At 48.1% G+C, this 18,556-nt stretch overlaps 1 protein-coding gene across 1 annotated transcript in view; it reads left to right on the top strand.

Annotated features, from left to right (window-relative positions):
- LOC119456758 (uncharacterized) overlaps window positions 1-18,556 on the top strand; it is a 119,194-nt gene that overhangs the window by 40,705 nt on the left and 59,933 nt on the right. The window contains exons 17-26 of the mRNA XM_049669066.1: window positions 1,024-1,140; window positions 2,180-2,268; window positions 5,841-5,986; window positions 6,249-6,364; window positions 6,805-6,946; window positions 7,599-7,759; window positions 8,070-8,161; window positions 8,270-8,413; window positions 9,029-9,191; window positions 9,786-9,839. Coding sequence (XP_049525023.1) covers window positions 1,024-1,140; window positions 2,180-2,268; window positions 5,841-5,986; window positions 6,249-6,364; window positions 6,805-6,946; window positions 7,599-7,759; window positions 8,070-8,161; window positions 8,270-8,413; window positions 9,029-9,191; window positions 9,786-9,839 — 1,224 coding nt within the window. The remainder of the gene's footprint in view (window positions 1-1,023; window positions 1,141-2,179; window positions 2,269-5,840; window positions 5,987-6,248; window positions 6,365-6,804; window positions 6,947-7,598; window positions 7,760-8,069; window positions 8,162-8,269; window positions 8,414-9,028; window positions 9,192-9,785; window positions 9,840-18,556) is intronic.

Genomic DNA, 18,556 nt, shown 5'->3' with positions numbered 1-18,556 from the left:
GTGGGCAACAAGGGCCGCCCGCACACATGTTCAAATGTGCACCTTCCAACGGCATTGTGCTGTGTGGTGCATTCACCCATCGCGTCTTCCTTTTCCTTCTTTTTTTTCTGGATCAGCAATTTCGGCTTGTAAACATGTTGTAGAAAATGAACTAATTAATATAATTATTGTACGACGTTTTCCCGGCTGATCGCCTGTGTTAATTGCGCATTTCACAACAAGACAGGGCTTAAAATGATACCATTTTGAGCAAATAAGCATTATAGCAACGGACCTTCTCTATACAATATCGCATTAACGGCGCATAAAATCCCCCACCAGCATAAAATGATATAGGGCTATAATGATCGGACTATCTAGTTTCTCCAGATAAAAAATGTGAAAAGAAAATGGCGGGTTAATTTCTCCCAGTGCTGTTTTAAAGGTGCTGCATTGACAGGCCATTACCGTGGTGCGCTCGTTGCGTGACCTTAATTAGAAGGAGGCCATTTTCATGCTGCGCTGTTACCTAGGTTACAAGAGATGCGCTTGGAAGGAGGTCAGGCAGTCGGAAGGAGCCGACACATCTTCGAAGCGCGTTGAATGTGGCGACGCGTGTAGGTGCTTGTTTGTAAACTTAATCTGTCTGCGTTTTGTAACTGTAGCGACAACAAAACATAAACCTGTTATGGATAACTAGCCATCGTTGTTATAGTTCAAGACTTAGATAGTAGATTTCTGTACATATGAGAGACTGCAATGGAAACCTAGACGACCGCTATACCATTGCTAAACCCGTAGCAAAGACCAGCTGAACGCTTGGTCATGCGGAGTACTTTAGGTGAATTCACTGATCAACCGACACACGCCAAGGGCTATTAATTCCCGTCTTTCGTTTGCTTTCGTGAAACTGTAGCTTGTTTAGGCGACTCAATCCGCTCTATGTGTGTTACAACGATCTAAAGTTTATCCTGCAGGAAGTTCTCGAAAACCTTAAGGGTTCGCTCCCGCTGCATATTGTTTTGTGTTTGTTTTTTTTCACAGGAAATGAATTTTGGAGACCCTATAATCAACAATATGATGGTCTTTGCCCGCGTGGATCGCTGGAGAAAAATACGACCGGCGTCTAGTCCAGCGTTTACCACTGGTAAACTGCGAAAGGTATGTCGACTCCATGATGGCATTTTGAAGTTACTACCGCGAGATTGAAATCAAAAAAGCGTTAAGACAAGAAAGTACGAGCGGTAAGAGCCGACGCTAGTCTTCTTGCAGCTTTTCTGAATATTTGGTTGAGCAAGGTCGTGCAAGTCGTCCGAGGCGTAGCCCAACACCTGCGCGGCAGTTTTACATGTGCGTGATGACTGCGTTTCAATTCAGGACGAAACGTATAAGTGTTCGGTGTGTTTGTGGATCATTACGTGTTCCCTTTGATAGAAGCTTTAGTTGTGTGGGTATCGCTTGAAGCATCGTACGTGGATGCAAGGACGTTGAGTACATGGCTACACTGAAAATGATTTCTAAATGCGCACCATGTGTTTCGCCCTATATTCGATGTAGCGCGTCGATCTCGTAGGTCCCCGAGACCCTAGGTCCCATTCCTGTCTATAATAATGACGCTGGACCTGGTTATCTCTGTCTATAGCATAACAACGAAGCATAGTGTTAATGGCATCTTTGTTCTGGCGTCTTAAAGAAAGGAAAAGGAGGGAACAAGCTTTTCTTGCTTATTGTACTATATTTAGGACGCTAAAGTTTAGAGAGGAACTCAAAGATTATGAAAACAAACTTCAACTATATATAATAGCAAATTGTGGCAACACTCGAACTTTGCGTCCAGGTTCTGCATTTATATGATCGCAGAGGGACACATACAGATGGTGAAGATGATACCATTATTGAAACATGGAAATGTTACTACCGGTCGCAGGTCGTACATGTTACTTTAGATAAAAAACGGCTGAAATGTGTAGTATTTACGCACTGCCCATGAACACAAGCACTAGCATTGGGCGAAAATGTGGAGACATGCTCACGTTGTTTACAAAGCATTATTCTGTCTCATGAACTGTGAAAACACCACTGTGCAATGCACTGCGCAATGTAAACTCCAGAAGTGCCTTCGTCGGGCAGTGTTGAAAAGTTGGATCGCGCCGAACAGAATCGCTTGACCAGAAGCGCAATCTATCCATACTTGGCGCAGATGCACGAGTTGATCCAAGATTGCGTGAAGATCACCTGCGACCACCTCAGTGCCGCCGCAGAAGAGGAGAGGGACGCCGACATGAAAAAGTGAGCCCAACCGGGTGACCGCTATACGCGTACAAGAATAGCAACAACGCGACTGCTTGCACTACACTATCTCTCTTTTTTATGAATATACACTTCGATGTTTACTAAGTTAATAGGTCTAAGTATTTTAACGCATACAACTGGAACACTTAGTGCTCCATACTTGAAGATTGTACAGCACTAAAGAGAATGAAGCGCAAGGGACAATAAGGACGCAAGTATTGCAGAAGAGGCACAACAATATCGCTCTGTATATCTCTTTTCGACCTGTGTCCACCATGTCCATGTCTCGGCACCTGAAAATTTATTTCATATAAACCTTGATTTAAAAAATTGTTGCAGTTTCACCCGAAAGGCGAAGCATCAATTGCGATAGCAAATTAGTATAGAGCTATACGGAGTAAGGATAGTAGTTTTATCAGCTGTATAAACTTGGACATGCAGCAGCACCAGCAACGCGCAGAACTGTTGTCGACGCCGTAGGCGTTTTGCCCGCGTTCGCACCGAACGCGCGCGGCGTTGGTCACTGTTGCCAGGGCCTCTGGGGGCGGCTCGGAGGTTTTCATTTATAAATACACATTTGGTGCCACAGCTAAACGTCGCCTCCCCTCCCTCCCTCACGTCCCCCCACGGCCTTTTGGGCGACGGAAGAAGTCGCGTTTACTCTCTATATATGGTAATTGCAAAGGAGGAAAGATACGCTTAATTCTGCAGCCCTTCAGGGAGCAGGGCGCAGAACGCGCGTTTGCTCTCCGACGTGCATTCGCTCCCCGTGAAAGCGCGCGTTCCTCACGCCCTTTCACTCGCACATACAGCGTCCGCAGCGCGGCGACCATTTCATCGCCGTTGACGTCATATGGAACCTCACGGCGATGGCGACGGTGACGGCGACGCCGACGGCAGAAAACCGCTTTGACGTGCCCATATAATTGCTATAGCAATAAAAGAAACTTTTTCTGATGGACTACCTATGACATATGCATGAACAAATCGGTTTGCACGCGCCTATTTATCGATCAACGTTACATTTGTCAAAGTCCAGAATTCAGGCGTGAAAAAAAATCATGCAGATCCCACGTATAGATGGGATAGAAGCATTTTGCAGGTAGCTGGCTATGGCATCGATCCTGGCGCGGCGCGCCTCGACTGGCTCTTTTGACTCTCCCGATGACTTCAAGCAGGCGCTCATTGGGGTGTTCGGACATGCTATGAGAGTCAGAAAGAACGTGTGCTTGCCTAATTGCTCGATCATTGTGACCTCGTTCGCACTTCCTCTGCGCAAAGTAGTACCTCAGTATAGTGCGGCATCCTCGAGCTGCTCAAGTAAACCTATGACAAACGTTATGTCCGAGTTGACGCAATTCTCGACGAGGCTGCGTTTTTCCACAAGCTTCTTTGTGAGCGTGATGCTTTTTGAATCGCTGTTCGTGCGGAGGCAACCACCATCTGGTGTCCCGCAGCCGACATAATCTTCTTACGGCACCTCCAGTACCGCCAGCACCATCGGCTTCGGAGGATGGATGGATGGATGGATGGATGGATGGATGGATGGACGGACGGACGGACGGACGGACAGATGGAAAGTGCCTGAAGTTCGCAAAGAATGCTTCGCATTAAAATGTGCAGAAACCATCGATGACGATTGTCAATGCACGCGAACAACTGAACGCTCTCTAGCAGCGTTAACTTATTCGTTCAGAACTCGTTTTATTAAAGAAATAATGCGCTTGAAGGCGTATATTTCTTTCAGAGAGCACATGTAGGTAGCGTTTGTTGTTTCATTGCGTAATTTGGTAGAGTACAGATCGGTTAACCAGTACATCTGCAGCGGTGCCGGAGCCCTCTTCTGCAGCCGCCACATGGGAGAGGGTGGTGGTAGAAGAGGAGGGCTGTCCTTCTCGAGCATTCCACCACAGCATCTTAACCTTCAGACAGCCCAAAGCTCTCGCGCGACAGCACGTGCTGGTAGGCCCGGCTATTCGCTTCCAAGCATAGCTCTGACCAACGTTCTTAGGCGCTGTCGATGCTGCGAAGGCATGTCTACAACGAAGCAAAGTTCTATACATCCGTATTGTTGCCAACTGCCCATTTTCATACCCTCCGCAACAACCCTGCGTACATAATGAAATTTGACTATTTATTTATTTTATCGATGCAAATACCATATATAGAACTCATAAGACTGCGAGAACTACGTTCTCATTGAAGGTTTCATAAACTGATATACTTACCGTAGACGTTAGGTAACGAACATGCCCTACATCTCGCTCGAAAGCATGAGCCCTTTTCATAGGCATTGAAAGTCAAACCCCTTGCCACCGACCACTAAAACGGGCGAAAGAGCCAAATAAACCTAGTCGCTTTAAAAAATCTACAAAGTTGAAATCTGGGGTCAAATTCGCAAAACTTTTTGTTACCAAGTGCTGCTTGCCAGTAGCCAGTCGTTTTCCTATATGTCTTGAGATAACGATTCGCTCGCATCTGCTATTGCGAACAGTGTTAGTGTAAGAAGTTTCTTGTGATTACAGGCCGTGTTTGGGGTTTGTTCTTTTTTTATGACCGCAAAATTTCAGCCACATGTCCTTCACTGTGGAAATTTACTACATAGAGCAACTGCAGATGCATGATGTTTCTATCTGTCTCTCTCATTTTTTTTCGCACGTTGCAACATGCTGCTAAACCTCAGTACACTTCATATGCGTAGTATTTACTTAAATACAGAGCACATTCATAGAGACGTACCATACGAATTCCTTTCAGGCATGTCACCTAGTTTAAAAAAAGGCGAAAGCTTGCACTAGGCCACGCAAAGCTCGACACAGCGAAGCTGGCCGAAATGCCGACACCAAGTTAAACCGCGTTGCACTGCCGACAACGCGTTCCAGTAGACCCGTTCCCTGAATGCGTCTCTCTCTCTCTCAGACTTACGGCCATCACTGCGTGTTGCATAGCGCAGCTTGCCACACCGACACCACGTTCCAATGCCGACACCGCGTTCCACCGCGTTGCAATGCCGACAAAACGCGTTCCAGCAGACCCGCTCAGTGAATTCGCCTTTCTCTCTCTCGCTCTCATTTTCTTTATCTCTCTCCCCAGCATAGCGCGCAAATCATCTTCACCTCGCAGAGCATTGGCAGGAGCGCGTGCGAGCGCACCAGCTGTGGACGAAAACGACGACGCTCGAACGCAACCATATGGTTCGCATAAATGCATGTTCTGCAAGCGTGGCTGTATAGTCTGGTGGTTACGACGCACGCCTTGGGACCGTGGGTACGCGGGTTTGAATCCCACCTCGGCAAAAAAGTGTATTTCTTTCTTCATTGCTGATGATTATAGTTTCTTTCTACGAACCACAAATTACGGCTGGCGTAAACCGCAAAACACACTGAAGAGCTACAAAAGCGAGAATTAAAAAAAATCGGGAAAAACTTAACACTGAAAAATTTAACCTCAGCCATCGGAATACAACGTGTTGATGTAGCACATGATGTTTTATTGTTTCATATTTAAAAATCCACGCTGCTAATTTCAGGTTAATATTATGTTTGACCATTTCATTACATCTTGCGCAGATTCTACGGACATTACGCAGTTGATGTTATCGCTCGATGCGCCTTCGGAACCAAGCTCGATTCGCAAGCTGACACGACTCATCAGTTTGTGCAGGCCTCTCAGAAGGCATTCACAATGTATTTCACTCCTACACAGCTGCTATCAAGTAAGGACCCTTCACACAACATTAACAACGTTCCCGTCACTATCTATTTGTCTCTTTATTATTTGCATTCCTCTATGCAATTTCGTTCTTCCAGTGCAGCACAGCTTGTCGGAAGCGTCTCAGTAGTTAGCTTCGCTGCTCTCAGTTGACTTCTCTCATCCTGTCTTATCGTAGTAGGAAAACCATGTTTATACGTGCTTACATAATGTGATTAATTTTACCACCTATACCTTGTATGACAGCTCAAAAAACGTTATTCTAGTGCTGTTGCCAGGTCTGCTAAAGGCTCTCAAGATTACTGTGAAGACTGGCGTGCGCTACACTTACTTCAGGGAGTTGTTTCAGCGAATAATGAATGAAAGAAAGGAAAAGAATCAGGTGAGTTGTATATCGTTATTGTATATATCGCGCACGAACACAGACTCTGTTCATGCACACTGCCACCAACCGCGGGCTGGCAGATTGTAAGAAGCATAGGTAGCAGACTGCACGTCAAGTGTCCGCAAACATTTTGTAAACAATTGAAATTTAGTGCGTAGAATGATGAGCTGCAACGAAATATGTAAGGTTTTCTAAGGGGTATATTTTAGCCATTAGGCCTATCTCTCCCAATGAAAGGGACCAAAAAATACAGTTTAGTTTGCATCAGGACTCCTGAGGTGACAGTGCTGCGGTGGTTTGTAGTCAGCAAATATTTTATTAAAATGAACAAGCCTCAGCGTAAGAAGGCAATCGTCTTACGTATCTAAAAGTTTCGGCGTTCCAGTTAAAGTTTTGAAATGCGTGCATTAAACTTCTCTTACACATCTCTGTTGTAGCGCATAGAAGACTTTCTGCAACTCATGATAGAAGCCAAAGAAGGTCGCTTCACAACAGCAGCAGCAAGTTCAACCGACGCAGAGAGCAAGCTGTTTGATATGGGATCCGAAACGAAGTCGGAAGCGAAGTCGTTGTCGAACGGTATGGCCACAAGTTCGGTGCGTTAAATTATTTCGCTATAATTGATAACGCTTCAGTATAATAAAAATATATCGTATCCGCCAGCAAGTGCGAGTTAATGGATACAAGTAATTTGCATATCTTTTTCACGTTATTAGCTGGTGCTACACTCGGTACACCATGCGCAACAGCAGACTACTTTTTATAGCATTGATTATAAGAATACATGCCTGTTCTTACTCATACACACGCGCACAGACTTTTTAGTGGACTAACTGTTGTGGGTTCCTTTAACTATAAGGATTTTTCATTCGTGTCCCTCAATAAATACTCCAAAACAGAATAAAAGAATGGTTTGCTCCGTATAGTCAATGTAGTATAAATCGAACATGTGCTGAATGCCGGAGTAACTGGGAGCCAGACGAGGTAAACGTATTTAAATACATTGATAACTGACAGCCGTACGCTTAGTACTTGCGACCTTGATATAGACTGTGACATTACGCGTAGTCTGTGATATATATATATACTCCGTTATTAACGGTGATTTTTCAGTTAACAGCCATTTTTCACCATGTACCAGTGTGACGTAGTACATCAGTCGCTGTCATACACCATGCACTGAGTACCGCACATGTTGCAGCGTATATCATGCCAGTGTTTTCATATGCAGCTCTCACCGAAGATGAAGCCTTGGCGCAATGCTTGGTGTTTTTCCTTGCCGGACAAGACACAACCTCCTCAACTCTGGCCGGTGCCGCCTACTACCTGGCGCTGAACCCCGAGGTACAGGAACGGCTCAGGAAAGAAGCCGACGAATGTTTCGAGACCCATGTAAGTTTCATCATTGGCAGGACGAGCAACAACTGACATTAACCTGTCACAAATCTAATATTACAGAAGTCGCGTGAACAACGTTGTTTGACGACCCTATCGCCAAATCGCGTTGCTCAATCATACCCTCAAACCACGTTGACGATTTAAGGGTGTCAAGTAGCTATCTAGTTTCCTTGACGGCTCAGTATGAAAGGCAGCTTTCTGTTCACAACATTTTTTCCCGGGCCTTGAAGTTTCTTTCCCTAGCAATTGTGGGGGCAAGCTATATAGATTGAGATCACACGTCATTCTGTAATTTTTCGCACAGGGTCCCGAACCAAGCATTGACGTCATTTCCAAGTTGAAGTACCTGCAATGTGTCGTGTCAGAAACGCTGCGGATGCTCCCCGCCGTGCCAAGGTGATGCTGGCAGTAGCCAAAGGACGTCATTCGGCCATTTTTAGTTTGCGATCGCGCGTCTAACGATACAGTTTTGTGACTGAAAACCAATATCTTAATTCGTTTCAGAACTCAGCGGTGCGCTGCCAAAGACTACGTCTTAGGCGATACAGGGATCAAGCTTCCCAAAGGGTCTCCCGTGGTCGTGCCAATCTACGCCATGCACCACGACCCGGAGGTGTTTCCAGAACCCGAACAATTCAGTCCAGATAGGTAATACGCTGTGGCAGTGCGAGAAATACATATAAAAAGCTGATCACATTGGGAACTGAAGCTCTACCAGGTTCGGACTTTTTGAAAGGATAAGCTTCGAGAACTGAGAGTTTATTGGCAAGAATGCCAATATGAATTCATTAAACGTAAAACGAGCATAATTTATCTGGAAATGGTAGTGGTGGTAAAAGAGAATATGATGCGATGTTATTCAGACACGGTGCACGCAAGTTTCCCTTATTCCCGTGGGGATGAACAATGGAATGTTTCTTTTTTTTTATACACGCCACGAGTGTTACCATATCTTTCATAATAGCCTTTATTTTGAGCAGCCGTATCGAGGCCAGCAAACAGTCGTTGTAGCACGTTAATGACTTAGTATGATCTTAATTTCACTGTCTGGATGAGATCTTAGTACCATTATTGTTCTCGCTAGAACTTGAGGCTGCGGATACACGTGGGCTCAGCTAGGGCATTGACTTTCACTGTTAACACGTTGCATCAAACAATGCGAATCACGCCTTCGATGGGAAATTGGTGGACACGTTCGTACAATTTTCATTGGAACACTCATTTGTACTGAACGCCTAACCGTGGCTTGTTTCTTGCTTACAGGTTTAACGATGAGAATGTAGAATCTATCCGACCTTACACGTACCTTCCTTTTGGGGCCGGACCGAGGAACTGCATCGGCATGCGCTTGGCTTTGCAGTCAATCAAGCTCTGCCTCCTACATTCTGTGCACAAGGTTCGCTTTGTGCCCACGGAAGAGACAAAGGTGAGGATTGCTTGTTTCGGTACCAAATTAACGCACGGTTAGCTAATAAGCGCCGACAGCGTCAGGCTGTATATTGATGAAGCAAATAAAACGGTATAGAGAAAGGGCATGGTGCTTTTCATGCTGTTTCGTTTACAAGTTGTCTTTGACGCACTCGGCGCTTATCCCGTTTGCATTCTGTCCGGTTCCTCAAACTACCCCAGCCTGCTTGCGTTTACTGAAGGTAAATAAGGAAATCCACCAAAGCGTTCGCCGTACCGCGCGGGGAAGTTTCAAGCTACATTGACGAGGTGAAAGAGGTTAAGCGATTACTGTCAGCGTTCTAGTCATAACTAAACGTATTTTTTTTCTTATTCCATAAGACTTTTGGCCAATTCTTTATTGCGCGCATGCGTCTATAGAAGGAAGCCAAACCAAACCTACCAGCTGTTTGCTATTACGGGTAACTGCTCAAAGCTGCGCAGATTTCAATTAATATTGTTACTTCGGCTTTTTGTTCGAACCGGCTGCAAGAGTAGAGGAAACGTGCAACTTTTACGACAACAATAAAACATCAGTGAAAACTTTATATTAAACATGTTCTGTTGTTTGCAGGTTCCTTTGCAGATCAGATCAAGCCTTGGCACCCTGAGGATCGATGGCACTGTTGTAGGAATACGAAAGAGATCGGATATTCGTGCCTGACGCAGGACATTTTGCCCTACGATGGACAACTTCGTTGAACATCAGTATGCTGTTAGGAAGAAATTTCGCCAACAACCTTTAGCATACAATTCTGCTCTCGAAGTGTCACCTGTTGCTTTATGAAATGTACGTAAATACGAAGTGCTCTTGGTAATTAATCTGGCTCTGAACTCATTTACTGCGGCCACAGCGGACTCTCACAGCCGACACCGCCATAATTCTTAAAAACAACTGTGCAATGTGCACAACATCGGCTTCGTCGGGTACAGTATCTTCTGCTGTAACTTTTAATATAGGTGCGCAGAGTCTGCATGGCGTACAAATTCTAGCGCAATTTGCCAAGAGTCAAAGACACGCTGAACCCCTTTGCTCAACAAGGCCTGTCTTAATTCTAAATAAAAATTTATTCCATATATATCTCTCTCTTTCCGAGATAATCTGCTCAATAAGTGCCCCTCTAGAGTTTCCAGCTACATTAAGGGGGGATGGTACCCGGTCATACAACTTTCACGTTTTTGGCGAATATCTTAACTTCCACTGGCTACAAACAATTCAAAATTTGCACAACTATTTAAATATGTTTCTACTTGTTCCATGTGAAAGTTAGAACAAAAAAGATGAATAATATGGAATTTATAAAAACATAAATGAAACAAATTTCTTTGGTGAAGGAACATTTAAAAAATGAAGATTCCTTCAGGAACGACGCAAGTGCTTTCACATCTTCCTTACAACGCGGGGTTTTTACTGAACTGAAATGAATAAATTTCATAAGTGCATTCCTGAAATAAATTTTTTAAAGATTTTGCATTCTAACTAGGCAGTTTTTGGATGGAGAAAGATGTAAATAAAAAAATAATTGAAAAGTTACGTTTTTAGTTCAGTGTCCGCAATGACCACTGAGCAATTATTTACTGAAATTTCAAAGATGAGATGAGTAGCACGAGGCCTACACCACTTACTCCAGGCCACACCGCGTTGGAGCCCCCGCTGCTCTGAGACTACCGAAGCGCTCACTGTCGACGCTCGTTAGTGCCATGATGCAGTACTTCGCTTCACCACTCCTAGATGGCGACGCCACCCCTGTCAAGATTAAAGCCCAATGGATATCTGGGTAAGCTCGGCTGTGCTGAGAAATCGTAGGTTTTCAAACGTGACGCACAATGTTTTTAGACGGTCGAGCAAGCGCCATGTTGAATGTCTACTCAGCGCTGACGATGGGCGCCGAAAACGCAGTTCCCGCAACAGCGAGTGCGCGCCAGTCGAGCCAGGTCGTGGACATGGCTCTCGCGTCCGTAGTTTCCTTGTGGACACCATGCACAGAGGCGCTGCTGCAGCTGCTAGGAGAGGAGGCCGAGGCGAAGGGGAGCACTTGCGCTACTTCAGTTTTTTTTTAAGGGGCTTTATGTCAAGATAGCATATTTTACTCTTGCGCGCCTACGTCACATTCCTTACATGAAGTTAATGGTGGACCCCGGCATAAACACTTTCGTGTTAACAAGGAAAAAACGGTTTCTTTCCCCCCCTCTCGAAATTTACGGGAAATTTCGCATCCCTAGTCATTTGGTCGCTCCACCTCCATTCCGGGCTCCTCCACAGACGCACCCTATATGGCACGCAGCCTCGCTCAGTAGAAACGCCTGCCAAATGTTGCATAATTGCCACCCAGTCATTGTAGAAAGTTTCAAACAGCTAACTCTTGCTATTTTCTCACTGCCATCATTTGCAAATTTTGAAAGCACTCCCAATTGTCTTTTTCGCGACTCCTAGAAATTCCTCAATACTTTTAGATTTTAACCAAAATATACAGATATATGCATAGGTGGAAAACTTTCATTTTTCCGGGGGTATGAATCAAAAGCCGTGCAGGTCCGCGCCAACAATGGCGCTGACGTGCAACAGTAAGCTTTTAGCCACAATAACATTTTAAGTTCAAAGGTAGAGGCAACTCAAAAGAAACCTCAAATGATGTGGGTAACAAACTCTGGTAATGACACTTTAGAGGGGGTATTCACCTCCGGAAAGCTTCGGAGGGAGCGATCGGGGTTATACTTCTTGCAAGACATAACGAGCCGCAATGGGAAGTACACGTGTGGCACTAAGGCGACCTCCTGAACGCCACGTATGAACACTTAACGTAGCACCCAAAGTGCAGCATGTTAGTACACGCACTATATATAGCCACACCTTTAGTCAGCGAAATGGCTGCGACGTGAGGTGTGCAATCACGCACGTACTAGGCATACCTTTAGTAAGCCAGAACCGTTGAGCAGCCGTGGCTTCAGGGGAGGTGCTCGTCTCGCATCCCACAGGCACGGGCTCGATTCCCGCCCAGACCGAAATGTACCAAATTTTCTTCTTCTCAAAGCCACGGATTTACTTTCTTTACAGGAACCTCCCTCAGAAATGTGACGTGAATCCGAGCATTTTTGCGGCGTCGGCGATTTTTCGTCACGGCAGTGTTTCGCCAAGGGCACGACAACATACGACACCTAAAGCCTTCGCCGTAATTTATATGCAACAACGCTCAAATCTTAGCAATAACAGTCCAAGGACGCGCCACTCGTCAACAACGTATCTTCGGCCAGCTGCTCGGTTCCCCCCTCTTCGGCGATGCTGATAAAGCTGGATTCACACGACGGACGTGATCGCGGACACATCAGTCCCGTGACATCTGACGTGTAGTAAATGTCTAAAGCGCACATCCGCGTATTGGACAACCTGTATATAGTCGATCATCGTAACATATTGCTACACGCGTGTGGTATTTGATTGTTTGACCGAGGCGCGCGGGCGCCATCACTCGAGAAAAGAAGAGGAAGAACGAGCTGGGCTCGCGCTGTGAACCTAACCGGTCAGCGCTGCAACCGCTGTTGTAAATACATCCTGTAAATAGTTGTCCGTCTTACTGACTCGTTCTTCGCGTAACATCGTGGTGGAGGTGGAACGTTCCCCGTCCTCGCCACGGAGCTCCGAAGCGGCCGCACCGTCGTCTTCTCCGCCATGGCTTCCGATGGAAACATCCCGTCGCCACCTACATCTGCGGCGCCTACCACAACGTACGTTACGGTTCCTAGTCTCCGTGATCTTGGGACATTCTCCGCCCAAAATGGCGTTGACGTCGACGACTGGCTCAGCATGTATGAGCGTGTTAGCCGAAGCCACCACTGGGACCCTACCATCATGCTTGCCAATGTGATATATTATCTGGACGGCACACCGCTTGTCTGGTTTCGCACCAATGAGGTTGAGATATCCAGCTGGGACACTTTCAAAGAGAGGCTTCGCGACCTCTTTGGCAACCCGTCAGGTCGCCAACAGGCTGCGCGAAAGGAGCTTGCTACCCGTGTCCAGTCGTCGACAGAATCGTATGTCGCCTATATACAGGAAGTGCTCGCGCTTTGCCGGAAAGCCGACGAGCACATGACTGAGGTTGACAAGGTGGGCCATATCCTAAAAGGCATCGCGGACGACGCCTTCAACTTGCTCGTCTATAACGACGTCTCTACTGTCGACGCCATCGTCAAAGAATGCCGCCGCTTCGAGGTAGCCAAAAGCCGCCGCGTCGTCCCACAGTTTTCCCGGCTCCCAAACACCCCTGCCACGTCCTCTTGCTCCGCTCTTCCTGCCGCACGACCTTTTCAAGAGAACGTCACTCGTATCGTTCGCCGTGAGATTGAAGCGGCGAGTCCGGCCCCCCTTCATCCACGACCCCTCGACGGTACCTTTGACCCAGCGGCCCCTACTATTTCCGTCATACAAGCAGTTGTGCGGCAAGAAATTGCCAACCTTGGCATCCCTACCGCCTGCTCTGTCTCCCGACCTGATTCGGCATCCATTCCCATGGCCCCATCCTTCCACGACCAGTATTTCGCTCCCCGACTACGCAATCCTGCTGAATGGCGTACCCCCGACGACAAACCGATCTGCTTCCGCTGCCACCGAGTTGGTCACGTATCCCGCCACTGCCGCAGCACCTGGATGCCGCCGTACTGGAGCTCATTCCCTGCTCCTCGCCCATACGCCGACGCTCGCCGTTACTCACCTCGCCGTCCGTACTCTACTTCTGATGCGCCTGACAGCCGCTCCTCCGGGCGATCGCCGTCGCCTCAACGCCGTCGCTCCCCGTCACCCCAACCTCGCCGCTTTTCCTCGCCAAACCGCCGGACGGAAAACTAGGCCATGCAGCTCTTGGAGGTAGTGCTGCATCCCGTCCGTCCTGTACAAATCCTCCGCTGACGCTCCTCACGAACGCGAACCTAATTGACGTAGACGTGGATGGTGTTCCATTCAAGGCATTGGTTGATACTGGAGCCCAAGTGTCCATAATGAGCGCTAATCTTTGTCGTCGCCTCAAAAAAGTTCTTACGCCTGCCATCACTCGGGCCGTACGCGTCGCCAATGGCGCCACTGTTGCCGTCAGTGGTATGTGCACTGCGCGCGTAGGAATTGCTGGCCGCCACGTTCCAGTCCTGTTCACCGTGCTGACCAGTTGCCCTCACGACCTCATCTTCGGGCTCGACTTTCTGACGACGCATTCTGCCCTCATCGACTGTTCCACCGGTACGCTGTGCCTCGAGCTTCCTCTTGTTTCCGACGTTCGCCCCGAACCACCGAACACCCTCTGCACTACAGCGTTTGTTCGGTTACCTCCAAAAGCCCTAACCTTCGTCGAATTGGCCTCAACGGCACCCGTGCCTGATGGCGACTATGTCGTTGCACCTATTCGTGACGTCCTCCTGGCGCGCGACGTCTCTGTGCCACACTCCGTCGTTACCCTTGCCGCTAATCGGATGTGTCTCCCCGTCATCAATTTTGGCTTGACGAAGCAAGTGTTACCTGAAGGCATAGTGGTGGCCACGCTCCGGTCTGTGACAGACGACCACGTCACTGCTTTTGCAGCCGACGCGTCTCCCGATCCTCCTGATTACCCACAGGATGCCTTGAACCTCGACGGCCCATTACGTCCCATGGTCGCTCCGGACCTCGCCCCTGACCAAGCAGCCGCCCTATATCGCCTTTTGTTGTCCTACCGCGACATATTTGACACTGAAAATCGCCCACTTGGTCAGACGTCCCTTGTTCAGCATCGGATAAACACTGGTGATGCTGTTCCCATTCACCGCCGACCGTATCGTGTGTCCACGGCAGAGCGGCAAGTTATTCAGCAGGAAGTAAACAAGATGCTCGCCAAAGGCATTGTTGAGCCATCGTCGAGTCTTGGGCGTCGCCGGTCGTGCTCGTCAAAAAGAAAGATGGCACGTGGCGTTTCTGCGTTGATTACCGCCACCTAAACCGAATCACTAAGAAGGACGTTTACCCTTTACCACGAATTGACGACGCTCTTGATTGTCTTCACGGTGCCAAATACTTTTCGTCCATTGACCTTCGATCTGGTTATTGGCAGATTTCCGTCGATGAGCAAGATCAAGAAAAGACCGCTTTCATCACTCCAGATGGCCTCTACCAATTTAAGGTTATGCCGTTCGGTTTATGCAATGCCCCCGCCACGTTCGAACGGATGATGGACTCTCTGCTTCAAGGTTTCAAATGGTCAACTTGCCTTTGTTACCTCGACGACGTCCTTGTGTTTTCTCCTACATTTGAGACGCACCTTGAGCGCGTTGCAGCCATCCTTGACGTCTTCCGCAAGGCTGGGCTCCAATTAAACTCATCGAAGTGCCACTTCGGGCGCCGACAGATTACAGTGCTCGGCCATCTCGTCGATGCTTCCGGAGTACAACCCGACCCGGAGAAGGTTCGAGCAGTAACGGCTTTCCCTGTACCTCAGTCTGTCAAAGACGTCCGGAGTTTTGTGGGGCTCTGCTCTTATTTCAGATGGTTTGTGAAAGATTTCGCAGCAATCGCTAGACCACTCACAGAACTTATGAAGAAAGACGTGCCTTTTACGTGGGGTTCCGCTCAGGCTGCCGTATTTTCACGCCTTATCACGATTCTGACTAATCCACCGATCTTGGCCCACTTTGACCCGTCCGCACCAACAGAGGTCCGAACCGATGCCAGTGGTTATGGGATCGGCGCCGTCTTAGCGCAACGCCAACACGGACACGACCGCGTTATAGCCTACGCTAGCCGACTCCTGACAACTGCAGAGCGCAACTATTCGATTACCGAGCGCGAATGTCTTGCTCTCGTCTGGGCTGTTTCAAAGTTCCGCCCATATTTATATGGAAAGCCCTTCTCAGTAATCACAGACCACCATGCGCTGTGTTGGCTTTCGTCGCTCAAGGATCCTACTGGCCGGCTCGGTCGTTGGGCTCTCCGACTACAAGAATATCCCTACACAGTGACGTACAAGTCAGGACGCCAACAGCCTGGACGCAGATTGCCTCTCTCGCTACCCAGTCGAAGACCCGACCTCTACGTCTGAGCCTGACACCGACGCCTGCGTTCTCTCTGTTTTTCCTCTGGTCCATGTCGCCGACGAGCAGCGCCGTGACCCGTCCTTGCGTGTCATCATTGACCGCCTGGAATCTCCACTTGCCGACAGTTCCCTTCGCTTATTCACACTTCAAGATGGCGTACTCTACCGCCACAACGTTCACCCCGACGGCCCAGCATTACTCCTTGTGATCCCTAAACACCTTCGCTCGGCTGTTCTCCACGAACTTCACGACCTCCCCACTGCCGGTCACCTCGGTGTGTCACGTACCTACGACCGGATCCGCCGACGCTTCTTTTGGCCTGGGCTTGCTCGCTCCGTTCGAAGATACGTAGCTGCGTGTGATAAATGCCAGCGACGCAAGACACCATCGACGCTACCTGCTGGGTACCTACAACCAATCGACATTCCCGCGGAGCCATTCTTTCGGGTTGGTTTAGATTTACTTGGTCCCTTTCCTCTTTCTACCTCTGGGAATAGGTGGATCGCTGTGGCCACAGATTACGCCACGCGCTACGCCATCACCCGAGCGCTCCCTACAAGCTGCGCCACAGATGTTGCCGATTTTCTTTTACGCGACGTGATTTTATTACATGGAGCTCCGCGACAACTTCTCACAGACCGTGGCCGGACATTCCTGTCAAAAGTTATCGCGGACATCCTGCAGTCCTGTGCCACGAGGCACAAGCTATCCACGTCATACCATCCGCAAACTAATGGCCTCACGGAGCGTCTTAATCGCACTCTCACAGACATGCTCGCGAAGTATGTCTCTTCAGACCACACAGACTGGGACCTCACTCTGCCGTTTGTCACCTTTGCCTATAATTCCTCGCGCCACGACACAGCCGGCTATTCCCCATTTTTCCTCCTGTTCGGCCGAGAACCAGCCCTGCCCCTCGACACAACTCTCCCTGTTCACGCGGCACCCACCAGTGAATATGCACTTGATGCCGTCGCCCGCGCTGCTCACGCAAGGGAAATTGCCCGTGACCGCCTTTTGAACTCCCAAGAGAGTCAAAGGCGTTTGTACGACCAGCGACACCGAGACGTGCACTTCCCGCCTGGTTCTTTGGTGCTTCTATGGTCTCCGTCGCGTCAGGTCGGCCTGTCAGAAAAACTGCTGTCGCGTTACACAGGCCCCTACCGAGTGCTTCGTGCCGTGACTCCCGTCACATACGAGATCGCCCCTGACGCCCCATCTGCTTCCCAGTTCAGCGATATCGTGCACGTTACACGACTGAAGCAGTATCACCCTCCCAGTGATGACATTTAGACGCTCCGGGACGTCGCTTCTGCCGCCGGGGGATTATGCTACACGCGTGTGGTATTTGATTGTTTGACCGAGGCGCGCGGGCGCCATCACTCGAGAAAAGAAGAGGAAGAACGAGCTGGGCTCGCGCTGTGAACCTAACCGGTCAGCGCTGCAACCGCTGTTGTAAATACATCCTGTAAATAGTTGTCCGTCTTACTGACTCGTTCTTCGCGTAACAATATCATAATTACCTGCCGCCTACCTATCCCTGCATATTTCTCTCACACCAGTGAGAGTAGCAGGCTAAAGCCCCTTTATAGCAGGCTAGAGACACGCTCTCCAGGTCGACCTCTCTTCCTTTCTCTTCATTAAAATCTATTTCTCCTCCTTTTTGAATTTTTGGTGCGGATAATACGCGCAAAAATACGGCCCTTTTCTTTTTATACCGAAAAAAAATGTGCCCTATAGTACGTGGAATAAAAAATAACTGTAAACCTCGTGTACGTTATACAAAAGAACTTGGGAGTCTTGGGAGTTAAAAATAGTTCATGATATTTACCAACTTGCGTCCCAGCGTAGGGTAATTGTGATGGGCGCCCTATTCTGCCGAGCTCAGTCTCAACGAACCTGAATGGAGTCGACGGCATACCGTGACGTGAATAAGCAGTCACTACGGGTGTACCGAAGTGCTGTTCTTTTTCCTGACCGGTTTATCTGCGCAAACGATCAACCGCGAGAAAATGGTACATCTGTAGACCTCCAAAAAAAAAAAAAAAAAAAAACTAGTGCATCTCGGGTTTTCAAAATGTCTATTACAAATCCTGTACAGTCATACTCTATGCAAGCGAAGGAATTTAATCATATCGCAAGTTATGTCACCGAGGTTTCTAAATGGATGTAAACGAATTTTATTTAGTGTGATGTCTATGCCCTTCTTCAGTGTTCTCCGTAGAATGCCCTAAAAAAACACAGCGTTTCGCAAATCTACGAAATAATGATAAATTGTTTGAGAGCGAGGACACA

This window comes from Dermacentor silvarum, chromosome 6 (assembly GCF_013339745.2).
Source record: "Dermacentor silvarum isolate Dsil-2018 chromosome 6, BIME_Dsil_1.4, whole genome shotgun sequence".
Lineage (NCBI taxonomy): Eukaryota > Metazoa > Arthropoda > Arachnida > Ixodida > Ixodidae > Dermacentor > Dermacentor silvarum.
Note: the sequence above shows the minus strand (reverse complement) of the source record. Positions and strands in the feature narration are given on the sequence as shown.